At 39.5% G+C, this 18,322-nt stretch overlaps 2 protein-coding genes across 4 annotated transcripts; one reads left to right on the forward strand and one right to left on the reverse strand.

The window, feature by feature from the left end:
• Positions 1-1,848: 1,848 nt before the first annotated feature.
• On the reverse strand, positions 1,849-15,031 carry LOC121939460 (arylamine N-acetyltransferase, pineal gland isozyme NAT-10-like). 3 transcript variants are annotated; one of them, XM_088080487.1, is made up of 3 exons: positions 14,900-15,031; positions 7,818-7,996; positions 1,849-3,622 (listed from the first exon to the last, which is right to left on the reverse strand). In XM_088080487.1, exon 3 carries the CDS (start codon positions 3,615-3,617, stop codon positions 2,745-2,747), a length of 873 nt encoding a protein of 290 aa, XP_087936613.1. In that variant the 5' UTR covers positions 3,618-3,622; positions 7,818-7,996; positions 14,900-15,031; the 3' UTR covers positions 1,849-2,744. The 3 variants fall into 3 exon arrangements, with proteins under 3 accessions (XP_087936613.1, XP_087936603.1, XP_042338414.2); XM_088080477.1 differs by lacking the exon at positions 7,818-7,996 and having other exon boundaries at positions 14,900-15,025; XM_042482480.2 differs by lacking the exons at positions 7,818-7,996; positions 14,900-15,031 and adding an exon at positions 4,151-4,581.
• Positions 15,032-15,715: 684 nt separating this feature from the next.
• Positions 15,716-18,267, forward strand: LOC148190454 (short-chain dehydrogenase/reductase family 42E member 1-like). Its single transcript, XM_088080460.1, is given in 4 exon segments — positions 15,716-15,737; positions 16,065-16,141; positions 16,735-17,000; positions 17,003-18,267. Coding segments are annotated over 4 exon segments (1,194 nt in total). The 5' UTR covers position 15,716; the 3' UTR covers positions 17,833-18,267.
• Positions 18,268-18,322: the final 55 nt, after the last annotated feature.

Genomic DNA, 18,322 nt, shown 5'->3' on the forward strand with positions numbered 1-18,322 from the left:
GAGTCTCACAATCTGCCCATGACAACATACATTTTTTTTAATGTAGATTTTAAATGCACTTGACAGTTCTGTGTGTTTGACATTTGCATGAATTATTGGTTTTTGACATGGATATAGTCATTCAGTATGTATTCAGTCTGAATCTGTTGAGTATAATTTTATTTATAAGATCAAACCACATGAATTTATGGTCTTTCAAGTATGAAGAGTGAGTTTGTTTTTATGATTGGACAAGGATTCATTTAAATTCTCCAATAAAAAACATTACCTCACAGTGTGTACCAGGATTTGTTGCTTACAGGCTGCAGTTTGTTCTGCAGCTTTACATCAAACTTTTCCCTCAGAATTTGCTCTATCTCATCATCTGTTATGTCTCTCATGTCTAAGACATCAACACCTTCCTCGGGTTTGTAGGTGACCTCACTGTAGGTCCAGCCAATAAGAGCTCTGAATGAGGAACCTTTCTTTAAGGTTTAGGCAACAACAGCTAGTGGTTATGTTTTAAATAAACATGGTTTTGCTTAAAATAAGTGAGATTGTTACAAATGTAATACGTCTCTAGCATAGTTTGCCACCAGCACACACGTCTATATTCTTATGAAAAGGAAAACTTAATTGACTTTTGAAAGAGGGTGTTTGACACTTCTCTGTCATCTGCTGCCAAACCTTTGCAGATTTTCCCATTTTTTATACCACCGTAGTTGACCAGACACCAAAGGCCGTCACTCAGGTCTTGTCATACTTTCGCAAAAGGGTGCTTCGAGGGGCCAATGACCAAGCCCAGTTGTCCGAATGCTTATTTGACTCAGTGTTTCAGCACTTGGATAAGGGGGCATCCTGTCCAGGCTGTACTCGTACCCCACCTCTTGCTCAGTGTGATCTGGGATAGGCTCCTTGACAACTCTGAATAGGATGAATGAGTTTTTACCCCCATTCTGGCAATTATATATCTAAAAAATATGAACATGATTTTTAAACAAAATAAATAATTAGGCCTATCCAAACTCACAATGCAGTCTATTGTCTCAGAATATTTATTGTTTGTAGTAATAAGGTACAAGTTGAAGACTCACTTTATCATTTGCATGTTGAAAAGGAAAAAATATATATTTACTCCTCTCTGATCTATCATAAAATCAACAAAGGTTGATGAAGAAGATTGCTTTGTTGTTTGCAGGCTGGGGTTTGTTCTGCAGCTTTTCATCAAACTTTTCCCTCAGAATTTGCTCTATCTCATCACCTGTTATGTTTCTCATGTCGAAGACATCGACACCTTCCTCGGGTTTGTAAGTGACCTCACTGTAGGTCCAGCCAATAAGAGCTCTGAATCCTGGGAATCCTTGGGCTGTTGAGGCCCGCGGGGGTCTGGGGCCACCAGGCAGTTAGCTGCTTTGGTTACACGGTAAACCAGCCTGGCCTGTCAGGGGGTTGATAAACCTGGCCTGCTCATTCCAGTCACTCCTCTCTGTTCACCGCCAAGAACAAGGGAGCCAGTTTCCTGTGTGACTGTGTTCAGTCTTTGCTTAAGACAGAGTTAAGTACCTCTGTGACATGATAATATTCCTACAACAATAACAACACAGACAACTTATTATTCACACAGTACTTTTGTGGCTCACTTTTAAGAAATAGTTTTGTAAAAGTCGAACAGAGACACCTAAGTACGAAACTATTTTTTAAGAACAAAGGGTTATATTTTTCAGATTGGCAGACGAGCCTAAAACACATCTGTAAATATGAAGAGCGTGGATTCATGATGCAAACACTGCATGTCAAGCTGCAATCCTCCCAATGAGTTGGGATGTTCCTAATTGGCCAATAATTAAAACATGGAAGTCACAGAGAGTGTTTGATTGGTTATGAATTTAATAACTGGACGTTGTGCCATTACAGTACTTAACAGTGTAACCCGGATATATCAACACAAGGAAATTACATTATATAACTGAAACTCTTACCGACCTGTACCTTTGCTTGGCTTGGTTTTAACTTTTTACCTGTTTTTACTCTTACATCTGGTATGCACAGATCAAGATGATCTTCTTACTTTCTTTGTTAACTTACTTTCTGATAATCTCTGCTTTATATTATCTGACGATTAAAATGAACATACATAGGTTGTACAAGTATACTGTGAGTCAAATGAACGCAGTGGGCATTGATTATGTAAACAAACCAATTTCTTTCAACAGTCTACTCCTTCTCTTTGAGAGGATCATCAAAGTGTTCTCTTTCTACTCCAACTCACTTATAAAATTACAGGCTCAGCCATAATTCAGAAGAAAAATATACAAAACCTGATGAGCATAAACTTTAAGTGCACAGTAAAGATGAGAATCTGGAATATCTTGGCATAACAGTTGACATTATCATTACCTATAACTGGATAAACTACCATTTGAATCTTAGCAGATTATATTGGTATAGGAAGGGTACAAAAGCATAAAATAATGGCAAAACACAGTGTAGATTTTCTAGGATTGAAAATAACTTTTCTTTGGTTAGCGATACTTAAGAACAGCATATTTGCTTTTTGCATTGATCAGGATATTTTGCTCTTACACATAAATCAAAACATGTTGTCCATTCTACTTTTCTCAGCTGCAATACAATTGCATGGTTTCCATTTTTAAAAATAAATGTAAAAAGCAGTTTCATCATTTTTTACTGGTTGATCATCATTAAATGAAAACAGGCTGTGACGTCATTTCAGGTCAATTAGAAAACCGAATATGTCCAATTTTTTAGATTGTGTAGCATGCTTTGTTGTTTGCAGGCTGCAGTTTGTTCTGCAGCTTTGTGTCAAACTTTTCCCTCAGAATTTGCTCTATCTCATCATCTGTTATGTCTCTCATGTCTAAGACATCAACACCTTCCTCGAGTTTGTAGGTGACCTCACTGTAGGTCCAGCCCACAAGAGCTCTGAATCCTGCTGGAGTTTGCAAAGAGCAGATGGACTTATTGGTGAACAGTGAAGTAGGATCTGTCTGGAGTGTGTGGTTTGTTTCAAAGAAATGGTCGACCTCCCGAGGCACCAAGGTGAAGCCGTAGATCTGCTTTGTTTCCTTCGTGCTCACCAGACTTGATTTTGCAAAATCTGGATTGAGTACCACCTGCTTTCTTCCAGTTTTCTCCAGCACCCAGATGTCCCCCCTGTCTATAAGGCCAAAGACACCTGCTGCCTGAGGTTGGTCCTTTCCAGAGACGAGCTCCAGGGGCTCCCATATTTGGGAAGACACCCCAAAGCTTACATCTGTTATATAAGCCTTTCCATCAATGCCGACCTTGTTGATCAGATGAGTTTCGGTGGGTAAGAAATCGTTACTAGTGCTGGAGAAAACCCTGGCGCCCAGTGTCGTAGTGTCGTAACCCATTTCTCTCAGCACCCAGCCAAACAGGGAGTTGTTCTCAAGGCACCAGCCACAGTAGTGGCTCCTAACTATCTTATTGAAAATGACCTCAAGGTCCAGGATGATCCTCTCTCCACAGTGGATGCTGAGGTTTTCAAATGGAATTGACATGATGTGCTGTTTGTGGATCAACTTCAGTGTTGCAAGGTCCAGTTTATCATATGAGCCATGGAAACCAATTCTTTTAAAGTATTCCTCCAAATTCATATTGCCTGTAAAATACAAGACATTGCATGACTTTATATCACTTTTTAATGAGCCACTGAAGGCACAGGCTACTATATCTATAAAGCCATTAGCTAATGTTTAAATACTTCATAGAGTAGCAAAAGATGATTCCCATTGAAGTTCGGGAAGGCAAAGTCATATTTGTTATCTTAATGCCTCATGTTTTATAAATGCATCTAAAAAATGTTCTACATGGGCATATTTAAATGAACTTTCCCTTGTTATTTAGTAGTCTACGTTCATTGATGTGTATGAGCAGTAGGCCTACTTAACTTTAGATTTGAGTTAGTTGTCCATGTATTTGATGAAAAAAATTTAAGAAGGAAGAAGTGCAACATGACTAATGTTGCACTTCTATTTTACGAGCTGCAGGCAGATAAATAACATATGAAAACAAAACTGAAATCTACATCACATCAAGGCAGCATGTCCCACAATAGTTTATTGCACCCCTAAATTCACTTATCCTACTTGAGTCGAGTCATCTGTAAAAGCTTCTAAAATACTCTTACCTTCAGACTGTACCGTTAAGCTTAGCGTTGTTGTTGTTGTTGCAGTTTAGGGTGATAGTATCACTTCCTTGCAGTTGTTAGAGTCACGTGTCGTCGGTAGGGGCGGTATCTAACAACACGTTACAAAGTTCATCGCAGGTTGTTTTTTTTTTTTTTAATAACTAAGCTAACTTTAGATCCCATGGCAAATAATTAAAATAAAGTGCAGGTACATGAGTGTGCGTCTCCGCGGTGAAGTTAGTTTTAGGTTGGATACACTGGCTCCCGATCCAGCAGCGTCGCTTTAAACTGCTGTTGGCAGTACAGGGCGCGAGCTCTCCTCCGCAACACAGGGTTTTCATTTAGGGACCATCAACAAATTACTTTGACACAAGGTCAATGTTATTTTCAATATTTTGACAGCTTCCAGGTCATGTGACCTAATGACTCAAAGTCAGTGTTGGATCATATTACTACACTGGCTGGTCAAGACACACCTCTTTTTATTGCATTTTAATACTCCTCATATTTTATATGAATATTTTTTGGGAAAAATCTGCATTTTTCTTCAATAGCTTCCAGGGCATGTGACTCACAAAGTCAAAATCAGGGCTGAATCATATTACTACACTGACTGGTTAAGACACACCTCTTTTTATTGCATTTTAATACTCCTCATATTTTATAAAATTGTCAGTTTTCTTCTATACCTTCCAGGTCAGTTTATTGCATTTAATACTCTTCATATTTCAAATCAATATTTTTATCGGAAAATCTGCATTTCTGATCAATAGCTTCCAGGCCATGTGTCCCACAGAGTCAAAATCAGTGTTGGATGATATTACTACACTTGCTGGTCAGGACACACCTCTTTTCACTGCATTTTTATACTCCTCATATTTTATATGAATATTTGTTTGTAAAAATCGGCATTTTTCTTCAATAGCTTCCAGGATTTGCTGATCAAATGCAAGTGAGGAAAGAGAGACTTCTAAATTGTATAAAACCACCATAGAACTGCACCAAAAGCTAACCTAAAATATTTTAAAAATTGTGTCCCCATTGCTTCAGTTTTGCGTTTGTTTAGTTGGGTCAGTGCGTCCTGGCAGTCCTGCTGGAGGAGGACTGGGAATAGAAACATATGTGTCTTTCTCACCATGTAAAATTTAAGAACCAAAAAGGAGTTAACACTTGATTTAAAAAAAAATGTTTTTTATGTTCTTTTTCCTTTTTTTGGGGGGGGGGGAAGGTCATTTCCTTGTTTGTTTTTAGTTTATTTTTATTTTCCTACTTTTTTCTGTTTTGGGGAATTTTTTCACTGGTTTTCAGGCAATTTTCTGTTCTTTTTGTTTTATTTTGTCTTGCTAATTTTGGGGTAATTTTTTTGCCCTCTTTTTGAAAAAAAATCAAGCCAATAAGGGCTAATATAGTCATTCTCTACATTTTTGGAGTGCCTGGATGACCTTGTTTAAGGATCATAAAACCACAATTAATTAAAAAGCTAACAATATAATGTAGTATCTCCTAATATCAGATTGTCTCCAATATCTGTTAGTATGTGTTTTATCCACTAGTTGGCAGCAGCAGTACTACTTAGGTCTCTCTTCTCACAATCCAGAGAACAAGACAGGAGCGCTGCGTTACCGTGGAAAATGTAAGTAAAGTAAATGACTGAAGACGTTTGTTAAAATGAACCAATGTATGTACATCACTTTGACCTTCAGGACTGACAGGACTGCTCCTACATGCACCTACAAACCAAATATTAAAAGTACTGTATGTAACTTTTTACATGTTGCTCATGAATTACTTTTCATCATCAATGGATGAACAGGTTGTAAGGTAATTTAAAAACTCCCAATTCCTAAAATAATGATAACCACAGCTAAGAAAAACATCACTAGACATTGGTTGCATCCCAACCTTCGCACAGTAGAAGAATGTGCATGGTCAAGGACATTAAAGGAAAAAAATCACTCTCTCACTTAATTTACAAATGGATAAATTCACTAAAATGTGGTCAAATAGCTTGATTAAAGCAGTTCTATTATCTTGCTTTTCGCCATTTTTGCTGGCCTGAAACGTCACAACATAGTTCATCGGTATCATTGAAATTTCCAACTCCTAATTACAGTTTTGGAGGGCCATTCATGTGCTTGTAACTTGTAAATACAGTGTTGCAGAGGAACAGGTGAAGGCAGCAACAGCTCTTGTTGCATTCAAACGTTTTGTTTGGTATTTTTCTATTTCAGCAAAATTGTAAAATGTTTCCCTTATTCCAAATTAATTTGCAAAAAGTGTATCTTTATCTACAATTTTATCAACATTATCACTTTTATGTCCGTCAGCCAATATTTTTCAGCAAATGCCCAGATACTCACTCGCAGCCATTTTAGAGCAAGCACAAGCAACGGGTTAAGTTTAAAACTTTGTTTTCCATCCAGTTAATTCAAAGAAGAAACCCAGACGACGATGGCAGCACATGTAGGCTCAGCAGCCTGTAGCTCCTCAAATCCTTGATAATTTCTTTGCACCATGTCCCCTTCTGCTAAAGCTTGACTTTTCTACAATAGAGAAGCTCTTGTGAGGTTTGGACTGAATGCAGCATACTGCGAAAGGGTCCCCACCAACGGCACACGCCAAGCGGCCATTCAGTCAAGAGGGGAGAAACAAAACCGAAAGTGCGGGATGAAGAGAGGGCGGAGAGCCAGCATCAGGGGAAGACTGACTTCTACCAAGCCTTTTTCTGGCTAATGCCTGGTTGCAAGAGAGTAAAGTGGATTAGATGTGATTGGGGATCACTCAGCGACGGGGGATCGGGGACTGCTCTGCACATCTTCGCAGTTCAAGCTATTGCACTGGATGGGCAGACCTTGTTGGAAATCATAAGTACCCAAGACTCTGAAGCAAATTCAAAAAATGCACTGCAAGAATTGAACAATGCCATCAGCAGCAACTTGCCCAAGCAACCGGATGGAATCTTAATAGCAGTTGCTGATTTTAATCAGCTAATCCTTCAACCTCAAAGATGTAGCAGGATCAAGGAAAAATGTAATATTGTTTGTTAAAAAATGACTAATACATCTACCTTCTTATCAAATGACAAAAAAACATGCTGCTAATTAGAAGTTTACTTCTACACAAAATTCAATTCTTTACTAAGATACTAAGACAACTTCAGGCACTTTTAGAGTGTTAAAGCATTACTTCATGTGCATTTACAGCTGCAGTTTTTGCAGCCACATTAATTTCAGAGGTCCCATGGTTGTGATCTTTTAACAGTCACACTGGCTGTTAAGGCTAGAAAGCTGATTTAAAGTGGCAGCACAGGACATCTGTTTTGCACATACAGTAAAATGGTCCTAAAAAGACAGAAAGAACTTTAGCAGTTCAACATTTTCGGTATGTAAACTTAATGGACTGTGTGGTGACGCCATCTCTTGGCTTCTTATCAAACCTCAGAGGGGAGCTCAGTGGCATTTGTCGGCCTTGTCAAAGAGAACCCTCAGCTGTGTCTGGGAGGTGGGCTCCTTCTGCTGCATCAGGTCACCGTGGCAAAACAATTCCCAGTGTGAATAGCTTTCTTATTATTGTGAATTTAAAAAATGGTTTGGGGGCCACCTTGCTCCCTTTCAGGGGCCAGATTGAACGCATGGGCCAGTGACGAGTATCACTGGTGAATACTTACAGAAAGGGAACTCAGTTCATTGATGTTATGGCCGTTGCCACAGTCAGGAGTGTGGTAAGCCGACTGGGTCATGTAGTGAGCCTTCAGCCCGGCTCCCTCCACTGCTTTCTTCATCATCTTCGCAGTCCTCACACAGGACTCTGAGTCATAGTGGCCGTTGATGCCCACAATCTGAGCTCCTACAGAGAGGAGTCACAAAACTTTATCACTGCTCAAATAAGTTGCAAGGATTTTTTTTTTCATTACCCTGGTGGTAAAAGCATTGTTGCACCAGCTCTGATGAATCTGACAGCACAGTCTCCAGGGCTGACTCTGTTCAGGTCTCTGTCAGGTCCAACACACAGTCACTGCCACAGGCTTCCTGGTGGTCTTCAAAACTTGGGATTGCCAACTCAACCTCTTCGACATACTCAAACAACTCAAAAAGAAACATGACGTACATTTCACAACTATTTGCTATCAAGGTCACCATATCATCTGATAAGATTGTACCTCAGTTTCCTGTGGGGTTTCAGCTAGCGATAGAAGGGTCGTTCTTTGGATTTTAAAAATTTAAAAGTGCTTCTCAGCCTGTGAACAGCTGCATTAAGTCTTTCGTGACTCTTAAAGGAGTTTTCTAAAGGCTGAGAAACCTGATGATGGAATCTTGAAATTTGTGACAGAAGACCTTTGGCTTGTCTTTTGGTGGAGTGACATCACTTTCTTGTGCTCCTTTTAGACGCCTTTCACAATTATTTCAAACAGTGAGCTCTGAGCAACTTGCTGAAATTTATGCCAAAAACATGGAAAAAGACGATGAGCAGCTCAGCAAGAAATGTCCCACAATTTGCAAGAAATTAGAAGATTAACAAAATCATTTTACAAAAGCGAGGGAAAAATGTCTCAGGAAAAGAACAAGGAAAATACTATAGGTATAATTATCATTTTCAACCTGGGCCAGTACTCAATAGACTAAACTGCAACCTTTTTTCCAGTTGAAAAAACAAGCGGTGAGAATCATTGCCTCCTCAGGTCCAAGAAGTCATGCTTTACCTCGGTTTCAAAAAACTTGGCTTACTAAATATTCATCATTATCTTTATAAATATATTAATCTTTAAATAAAACACTTCTATCCTTCTTTCATAACAGCAATTGACAGTAGTATCACATATGGAGGTTCCAAGATATGGAATTCATTTCCTCATCACCTGGTTAGACTTTTTCCTTCATCATTTTAAAAAATCTGTGAAAAATATCCTCCAACAATTGCCCAAAATGATGTTTTTTTAATCTCTTCTTCTTTTTCTTTATATAATTTTATCTGCCCTAGTCTTCCTGTCCTTTCTTAATAATATTTTTTATCACAGCCTATATGTATGTATATATTTTTAAACAATTTTATAATTGTTTTTCCTTGTCAATGTTAAGAGACCGTATGCACTGACTCAATTGTCAAGCCCTTGAGGGTTTTCTGGGTTTCCCTGGCACGTCTCTTTTTCTTGAAATGTAAAGTCGTTGTTTTAATATGTTTTAAATTAATGAAATCAAATGAAACATCAATTCTAAATTAAGTTACAAAATGATCTTTTTTGGGCACTTTTAAACATCATTTCCTAGTGTATTTGCTTTCTTTACTCTGCTTTAGTCTTTTTGTTTCTTTAAACTAATTTTTAGGGGATTTTCTTGTACTCATCACTAATTTCTTGCTAATTTTTGGGTCATTTCTTCTTTTTTTCCTCATAACCTTCTTGAGGTAAAAATGTAACGTCTGCACACTCATATGCCACACAAGGGTATTTAAGATTTAAATAAAATTGTATGGCATGGAGTAAAAGTGTGCTAAGTCCTTTCCTCGTGTGCACTGTTTTTGGATAGCCTTGCATCTATGAGATGTGAGGTTTAAAAGGGTTAAGTTGCCAATAAAGGCCCATATTTCTGCAATCATTTTCCACATTTGATATACCAAGTAAAATGACAGTATTCTGCACATAAGTATATAATTATGATAATTATGGAAATGATTTAAAAATGGGAAGAAGGCAATCAGCAATAAAAGAAGAAATTACCCCCAAATTAGCACAGTTTAAGTAAAAAGCAGAAGAAAATTACCTGAAAATAACTGATGAGGAAAAAAGAAAAAAAGAGAAAAAAAGGAAGAGTTAAAAATAAAGCAAATGACCTGGAAAAGGTGCTTAAAATATAACTAAAATAAATATACATCTGTAATTATGATAATTATAGCTATAACCCCGCTATAATTTAAAAAAAAAAAAATGTGAAAGCAATAATAAATAAAAGAATAAATTACCAAAAAATTAGCAAAATTAGTAAAAAAAAAAAAAAGTACAAGAAAAACTACCTGAAAATTAGTGTGGAGAAAAAAGAAAAAGAATTCTAGTATTTCTGATAAGTCTAATACTCTTAAGTACTGCAATAATTTCAAAAACATGGGAAGCAGGCAATAAACAATGAAAGAAGAAATGACCCAAAAAATTGCATAATTAATAAAAGTACAAGAAAATTGCCTGAAAATTAGTGTGAAAAAAAGAAAACAAACAGAAATAGAACAATTAAAAAGGATAAGAAAAGGTGCTGAAAAATATAACTTAAATTTAAATCTGTAATTATAACAATATTTATAGCAACAAAGTTGCACACAGTTATCATATTGCTTAATAAAGGAAACATAAAGGTCACATCAAGTCCAGATTAGTGTTTTACAAGGCTCTTACATAGATTCAAACCTAGATTTATTTAAGTATTTTTAATTTTATTTTCTACTCATCAACCAAATACGCATGTCTTTAGAATGGGAGGAAACCGGAGCACCCGGAGAAAACCCAAAATGGCACAAGGAGAACATGCAAACTCCATTCACAAAAAAAGGTCTAAAACTGTGTCGTGAAATTGGTCTTAAAAACCGGCGCGCACAAAAAATAGTTTTTTTTTTTAAAAAAAGAAGGCATGTCTTGAGACTGGGAGGAAACCGGAGCACCCGGAGAAAACCCAAAATGGCACAAGGAGAACATGCAAACTCCATTCACAAAAAAAGGTCTAAAACTGTGTCATGAAATTGGTCTTAAAAACCGGCGCGCACAAAAAATAGTTTTTTTTTTTAAAAAAAGAAGGCATGTCTTGAGACTGGGAGGAAACCGGAGCACCCGGAGAAAACCCAAAATAACACAAGGAGAACATGCAAACTCCATTTACAAAAAAGGTCTAAAACTATGGCGTTTGATTAGTCCCAAAACCAGTGTGCACAAGGAACAGTATGCACGAGCGAACAAGCATCTAAGCGAGAGAGCATTTCTTCAGTGCACACGGTCTGCTGTCTCCCAGGGCAAAGTCAACTAGCCTGTAAACAAATGACAGTCAAGGCTATCATCACCGCTAGATGCTCCGTAGAGGAGTCATGGCTCCGTGCTTGCAGACATCATTTGTGTACATGGAGCAAAAATGCTCTCTGGTGAAGATGCTTTTTACGCAATGCATGCTGTTCTGTGTGCACGTAAATTTCAAGACTAAGTAAACGCCACCCCTTTATGCTGTGAGGCAACAGTGCTAATCACTGCACCCCTTGCGCGCTTTCCTTATGGATTAGTTATTTCAGTATTTAGAGACCTAAAATACTCTGCGGAAGGTTTTGAAGGTCCTCTGAAATACATTTGTCTTTTTCTTTTGACATCTACCGCATCAACAGGTGTCAAGGCAGCTGCAGCTTCGTCATTTAAAGTAGTGGAGGCTGTGGCTCCATCAGCTGAGCACAAAGCAGCTGAAGCTCCCCTGGGCGTACGGACCAAATAGGCGTCCGTATTTTCATAGCTGGTCACCGCAGCTGAATCTCCTTGAGCGAGAGCAGCAGTGTCTCTGACACCATTATGAAGGTCCGAGGTTGTTGGTCTGGTCTGCCTTTTGCGGAAAAATTTGAGGGCCCTACGAAAGAGATTCTTCTTTTCCTTCTTGACATCATCGACACCAACAGGTCTAACAGCAGCTGCAGCTTCATCATTTGAAGAAATGGAGGCTGCAGCTCCAGTTGAGCATGAAGGAGCTGATGCTCCATCATCATCAGTGGAACTGTCAAAATTAGCGCCTGAATTGTTATAATCAGTAGAAGCAGCCGACTCTACTGTAGTAGGCGCAGCAGTGTCTCTGCCACCACCATGAAGGTTCAAGGTAGTTGAAGGTCCTTTTGAATTTTCCTGACTGGAAATCTTCTGTCTGATCTTACCTTTGTGAAAGAATTTGAGGGCCCTAAGAAACCGATTCTTTTTCTTTTTCTTGGGACCCTCCACATCACTAGGCGTACTGGCAGCTGCGGCTTCATTATTTAAAGAAATGGATGCCGCAGCTCCATCAGTTGAGCAATAAGGAGCTGAAACTCTGCCATCATCGGTATTATTGGCAGTTAGGGCACACTTCTCCTTTGTGACTGTAGCAGTTCCGTCATTTGAAGAAATGGCGCCTGAAGCTCCATCACTTGAGCCAGCTGTAGCTAAAACACCATCATCATAGGTGTTACTGACAATTGGCAGACAATCAGAACCTCTGTGGTCAGCTTTGGTTGCAGCAGCTAAAGAAACGACAGCTAAAGCTCCATCAGTTGAGCCAGCAACAGCTGGGGCTCCACTGTCATTAGTTTCGCTGACAGCTGGCACACAATCAGTACCTGTATTGTCAAAATTGCTAGCAGCAGCAGACTCCTCTTGGGTGAGAGCAGCAGGGTTGTTGTCGTCTTCATCAGGAAGGTCTGTGGTCACTGGAGGTCCCTCTACATAGGCATCGCAAAGGTCAGGTCTAATCCTCCAGAGTAAGTTGAAAAAACCCGGAAAAACATCCTCCTCTTCCTTTATCTCAACATTTAAAGGACCCAGGTGGCAAACAGTCATGAGGCTAACGGCATCATCTATATAGGATCTGTTGTCGTTTCTAACCAGGTGAGCCATTGTTACAAAACTATGTTTTAGGGCTTCCCCGGGGGTGATCCTCTTTCAGCATCCCAATGGAGACACTGTTTTAGGAGGCTTAAAAATGCCATTCCATCTTCCAACTCAACATCCTTCCATTGCTGGATGGATTTTAATACCTCCCACTCCAAACTCCTTTCCAAGGGGATCCACTGTGGTGGCTGTTCACTATAAATGTCACCTGTTGCCTCCTCATACTCTTGCGGCGACTTCAATCTCCATCTCCACTGTGTTGTGTCTGTGGATTCATACTCCTTGCTGAAGTACTTCCAGGTGTACTTGCCAGCATTTAACAGGTGGTCGTCTGGTTGACCCAGGATACGCACCATCTCTCTCAACATATAATACGAACCATACTGAGGAAAGATAGGAATGCCAAAGTAAACGAATGCCATGATGCATCCTACTCCCCACATATCAGCTGCTTCGGACAAGGGGAGGCCCAATAACGACTCTGGAGACCTGAATCCATAAGGCTGAATGCTCCCAAAAGGTGCACTGCTCGTGTTGGAAGAGCTAAACCAAAATCAATCACCTTCACCTTGAAGGGCTGATCGTTCAAGTTGACAAACATTACATCGTCAGGTTTCAAATCCAGTGAATAATGCCAACAGCTTTCAGGGTTTCCAATGCTTGAAATAGCTGATGGCTCACTGAGCGAATTTCATTAAAATACAAGCCCCTCTGAAAAACCTCATCCAAAAGGTTCCCCTCCAACATCTCTAAGACCAGGCAATGTACACCTTTGAACTCAAAATGTTCAATTAATCGTACAAAGTTGTTTTGCTCTTGGTCACGAGCTCCAACTAACTCCAACACATCCACTTCCCATTGTGTTTGTTCATCTGCACTACCAGTGACCATCTTCATTGCCACTTTCTCAGCCGTCTTCAAATCGACACACTCAGCAACCTTGCCAAAACTTCCCTCTCCGATAAAGCGCAATACCTTGTAACAGGTGCTGTTACTGGTGAGCTCATCATGCATCTGTATCGGAAAGTGTTCAGTGTCAATTTCACTACCTGATGACATTTTTGCAGTCAGATGTTTTAAATAGGCTAGGCTTATTTTCCAAACACAAGTGGAATTTACTCTCCTCGGGTTCTCTAAATGAAGACCAACAACTCTGACACAGCCGCTAAACAATAGAAGACTAGAGGAAAGTGTTGCACTACTTCAGACACACAAGTTGATAAACCTGGAATCTCCAGTAACACCCTGCTGCCCACCTTTATAACCTTCTATTTGGAATGTACATGACGTAATTCTGATGTCATAAAGCACTGACTTCAAAGCGATCGAATTCGAAGGAAAAAAAACCTTTATTGACACAAATGTGACGTCATTGCTAACACTTTTCTGAATGGATGAAGAATTTCCCCATCAAGATAAAAATAAATAAATAAATAACAACATAGTTTAAATATTTGTTATGTTATCTTTAAGGGTAAAACGACGAGTGGCGTTACCGTTATAAAAAAAATAATTTAAATTAGACAAAAAAATTCATTGTTATATGACACTGAAAAGACATGATTAAAGTTTCAGATCAGCCTGCCCACAGAAAACATCGGTCATGGTAATGCTAGAGTCTCTACTAAATTGAGTCACTCACTGACTGACTGTTGCAATGGTGACACGTTTTTATGTTAATAAATATTTTAAAATTAACTAATACTGTGTTGTCTTCACTGATTATTCTTATTATGATGGTTATTATTATTAAAACGATGACCGCATGGGTGATGGTGTGAGCGTCTGTTGAAGCCTCAGTCTGCCATATAAACTACATTGCTTGGACCTTGAAACTCTAATCCTGTGATCTTTTCATCCGTGTCTACTATACAACCAAATTAGGTATCTTAAAAAGCTGAACGTGCTTTTACCGATGAAGTGATAGCGATCGTGTTCTCCACAATGACTTCCAACCAAGTCATCTGTGAAGCCATTCAACAGCTGAGAGGCGATAAACTTTCGCGCTTCCATTTAAAATTGTATCAATTTCAAGTGAGCCTAAACACGATACAGGGCTCCCTGGCAACTCTGGTCGCGCTGGTTTAACAAAGAGTCAGCGCCAACGAAGACAACATATCCGACTTGGAAAAACGTGTCAAAACTGTTAAGAAAACTCCTACCTGAGGTAGAAAGCCGACGAGAATCGGAGCCGGTCCTCCAGCCATCGTTTCGTTTCATTTTTTCCTTTCAATGCTACGGCAGCAAACCACTGAACTCATCAATATTATAATTTCACTGTCGTTAAAAGTAGGTGGGGAGAACATAAAATGTATGCATTCATCATGCCTGTATGTCTGTACATCGTATTTGCAGATAAAAATGACGCATACAATGACATTTATGTTATTACCAATTAGTATTAAGAGTGTTCGTTTATGAGGATGTTGATTTAATTACAAAAAAGAAAAAAAATGTAATACACGTATGCATTTTTTCTTAAACGATCTCCACTTTTATTTTTAAGGCACGATATTCACACGAAAGTTTTATGTAAGACATCCGATTCAAACTTTCAAAATAAAAGCATCATTGGCGAACACAGATATTAAAATGCATGAAATGGGAGTTCCAGGATCAATAGTATAATATCAAACGCCTTTTCGACAATTCAACTGTACAGGCTAATTATAATTTGCGACTGGACGATTTTCAGAGAAAATCACCGACTAATGATTATGTCACTGTGTGAATGTCGTCGTACTTCCTGTGTTATCACCAAACACTTGACGCAGCTGCTCGGGCTGTTTTGAGAATTGAACTTTTAGGACGCTCTCAGCACGCACACACATGAAGTTGTGGAAAGGCTTTTGCGTAACTTACGTAACGAAAGTACGTTCAGCACTGATCACGGAAGTGCACGCCGGTGCTCTCGCTAACCAGTACAGCGGAGTTTTGAATGATTGATATCAAACAGCTATTTCCCTCATTTTGCACCCTATGTTGAGGTCGGTGCCGACAGTGAGTAGTAAACGTAAATAGTTACAGTTCAGGCTGTGGTTGAGCTTGGCTGCTGTCTGTGCATGTCGCAGCATTGACGCTTCTTAGTAGCATAGTTTGGCTTTGTGAATAGTCCTCCACGGAGCGTCAGTGTGCTGGGTAACGTGTATGCATTTATTACATAAAAGGTGTAATTACACAAGTACAAGGTCGGTGAAGTAGCCTACAGACTGTTAGGTAACGTCAACTTATTGGTTTATGACAGCAGAATTTTGTCATTTATTGTCTTTTCTTTGTATTAATTTTTCATTTAAAATCTAATTCACTTTTTTTTGTACGTACTTACAGATTCGCCCTCCTGCAATGGAAAATACACGCACAGAGACGTTTTTGATAACTGGGGGATGTGGCTATTTTGGTCATCGGTAAGAGCAATTTCATATTTATTACTCAAAGATATGAAGTACACATTGACAGTCAGTAAACTCTTGTCATGATTTTAGTTAATCTGCGCTGTCAGTCTGCTTCACCACAACAAGGTGGCGTTATCTCACCACTTATCTCAGCTACACTGGCTCTGTGACCGCCACAGCCGATTCAGAAATACCAATATATGAAATGAATGTAGTTTTATGTCATAGTTTCACAAATTTATTTGTTTCTTTATTTAAAAGGGACAATGTGCAGTTTAATACATACATTTTATCATTTGATGCATCATGCCAGATTATAGTTTAGAGCTCATTTGCATCTGCAGTCCCTGGGCAGGTCAAAACAAAGACACAGCATAATGATATCAAGTTGAAATAAAAAGATTAAAAAAAATTAGACACACAAGTCAAACCATGCACATAGTTGCACATGGTATATAATTTGATACAAAGAAGAAGATACAAGAAAGACAATGCAACATATAACTGCACTAAACACACAGTAGCTGAATAATTGAATTTTCAGGACTTCTTGTGAGTTTCATGCAGAGATTAATTTATATTTAATAACTTGTTTCCCTCTGTAGCCTGGCATGCTCCCTGCATAAAAAAGGAGCCAATATCATTCTGTTTGACACAGTCCCTTCAAAGCAAGAAGTGCCTGAGGGCGTTGTGTTTGTTCAAGGAGATATACGTGAGTATGCACAAGTGGAAAGGGCTATCGCCGGTGTGGACTGTGTATTCCACATCGCCTCCTATGGCATGTCTGGCAGGGAGCAGCTGGACCGACATCTGATTGAGGCGGTGAATGTTCAAGGCACACAGAACGTCCTGCAGGCCTGCATTGAGCTCGGGTGTCCAGGCTTGTTTACACCAGCACCTTCAATGTGGTGTTCGGAGGCCAAGTGATAGAAAACGGGGATGAAAGCCTCCCTTATCTACCTCTCCATCTGCACCCTGACCACTACTCCAGAACCAAGTCGCTGGCGGAGATGGCGGTACTGAAAGCTAACGGCACAGCACTGAAGGACGGCTCAGGGGTGCTGAGAAGCTGTGCACTGCGACCGGCAGGAATCTACGGGCCTGGTGAGCAGAGGCACCTGCCCAGGATAGTTGGCTACATAGAGAAGGGGATTTTCAAGTTTGTTTACGGTAAACCCAGCAGCCTGGTGGAGTTTGTCCATGTGGACAACCTGGTGTCAGCACACGAGCTCGCTGCCGAGGCTCTGACCTCAGAGAAGCAGCACCGTTCTGCCGGCCAGGCCTACTTTATCTCAGACGGCAGGCCTGTGAACAATTTTGAATTCTTCAGACCTCTGGTGGAGGGCCTGGGCTATCCTTTCCCCAAACTGCGCCTTCCTATCACTCTCATCTACTTTGTAGCCTTTCTCACAGAGATGATTCACCACCTCATCGGGCCCTTCTGTAACTTCCAACCACTGCTGACACGCACAGAGGTGTACAAGACTGGTGTGACGCATTACTTCAGCATGGCAAAGGCTAAGGCAGAGCTCAGCTATGAGCCTCAGGAGTACACCCTGGATGAGGTTGTTCAATGGTTCAGAAGCAGAGGCCATGGGAAAAAATCAAACAGCTCCTTCCTCACTCGGTTGCTACTAGACATCCTGTTAGTCTCTGCTTTTGTTGCCGTGGTTCTCTCTTTTCTTCCATTTGTTGGCAGTTGATGAGCAGCTAAAGCAGAAATATCACTCAGGCATTTTGTAAAATGCCGCATCAAAATTGGCTCATAACCAGGTTGTTTACAAGTCTTAGTATGACAACGTCCATGGACACGTTTGATTACGCAACCAGTCAATGCTGGCAGGTGCTACAAAAACACCTTTTTATACTGTAACACCCATCACATGTGAAAAGGATCATATTATTTGTAGCTTATTGTCTTAATTTTACATTCTATGACTGGTGTCGCAGTCAGAGATATATATGTCAAATTCTACCTCTTTTTTCATAACACCTACCTTTTAAAAGAACATCCCTGGGGACAAAGATTGAAAGTAACCTCATACAGACATGTTTTAATGCTGTTTTATGAAAAGCAATCTAATAAAATTCAAAGGAATGTTTTTAAAACTGTAACGAATAAATCTTTTTAATCCAGATGTTTTTTTTGTGTGTTTTTTTTTTTACCAGGATTCAAGGTTCAATGTCAAGGTA

Source organism: Plectropomus leopardus, chromosome 1, assembly GCF_026936395.1.
Source record: "Plectropomus leopardus strain MGB_pleo_1.0 chromosome 1, ASM2693639v1, whole genome shotgun sequence".
Classification (NCBI taxonomy): domain Eukaryota; kingdom Metazoa; phylum Chordata; class Actinopteri; order Perciformes; family Serranidae; genus Plectropomus; species Plectropomus leopardus.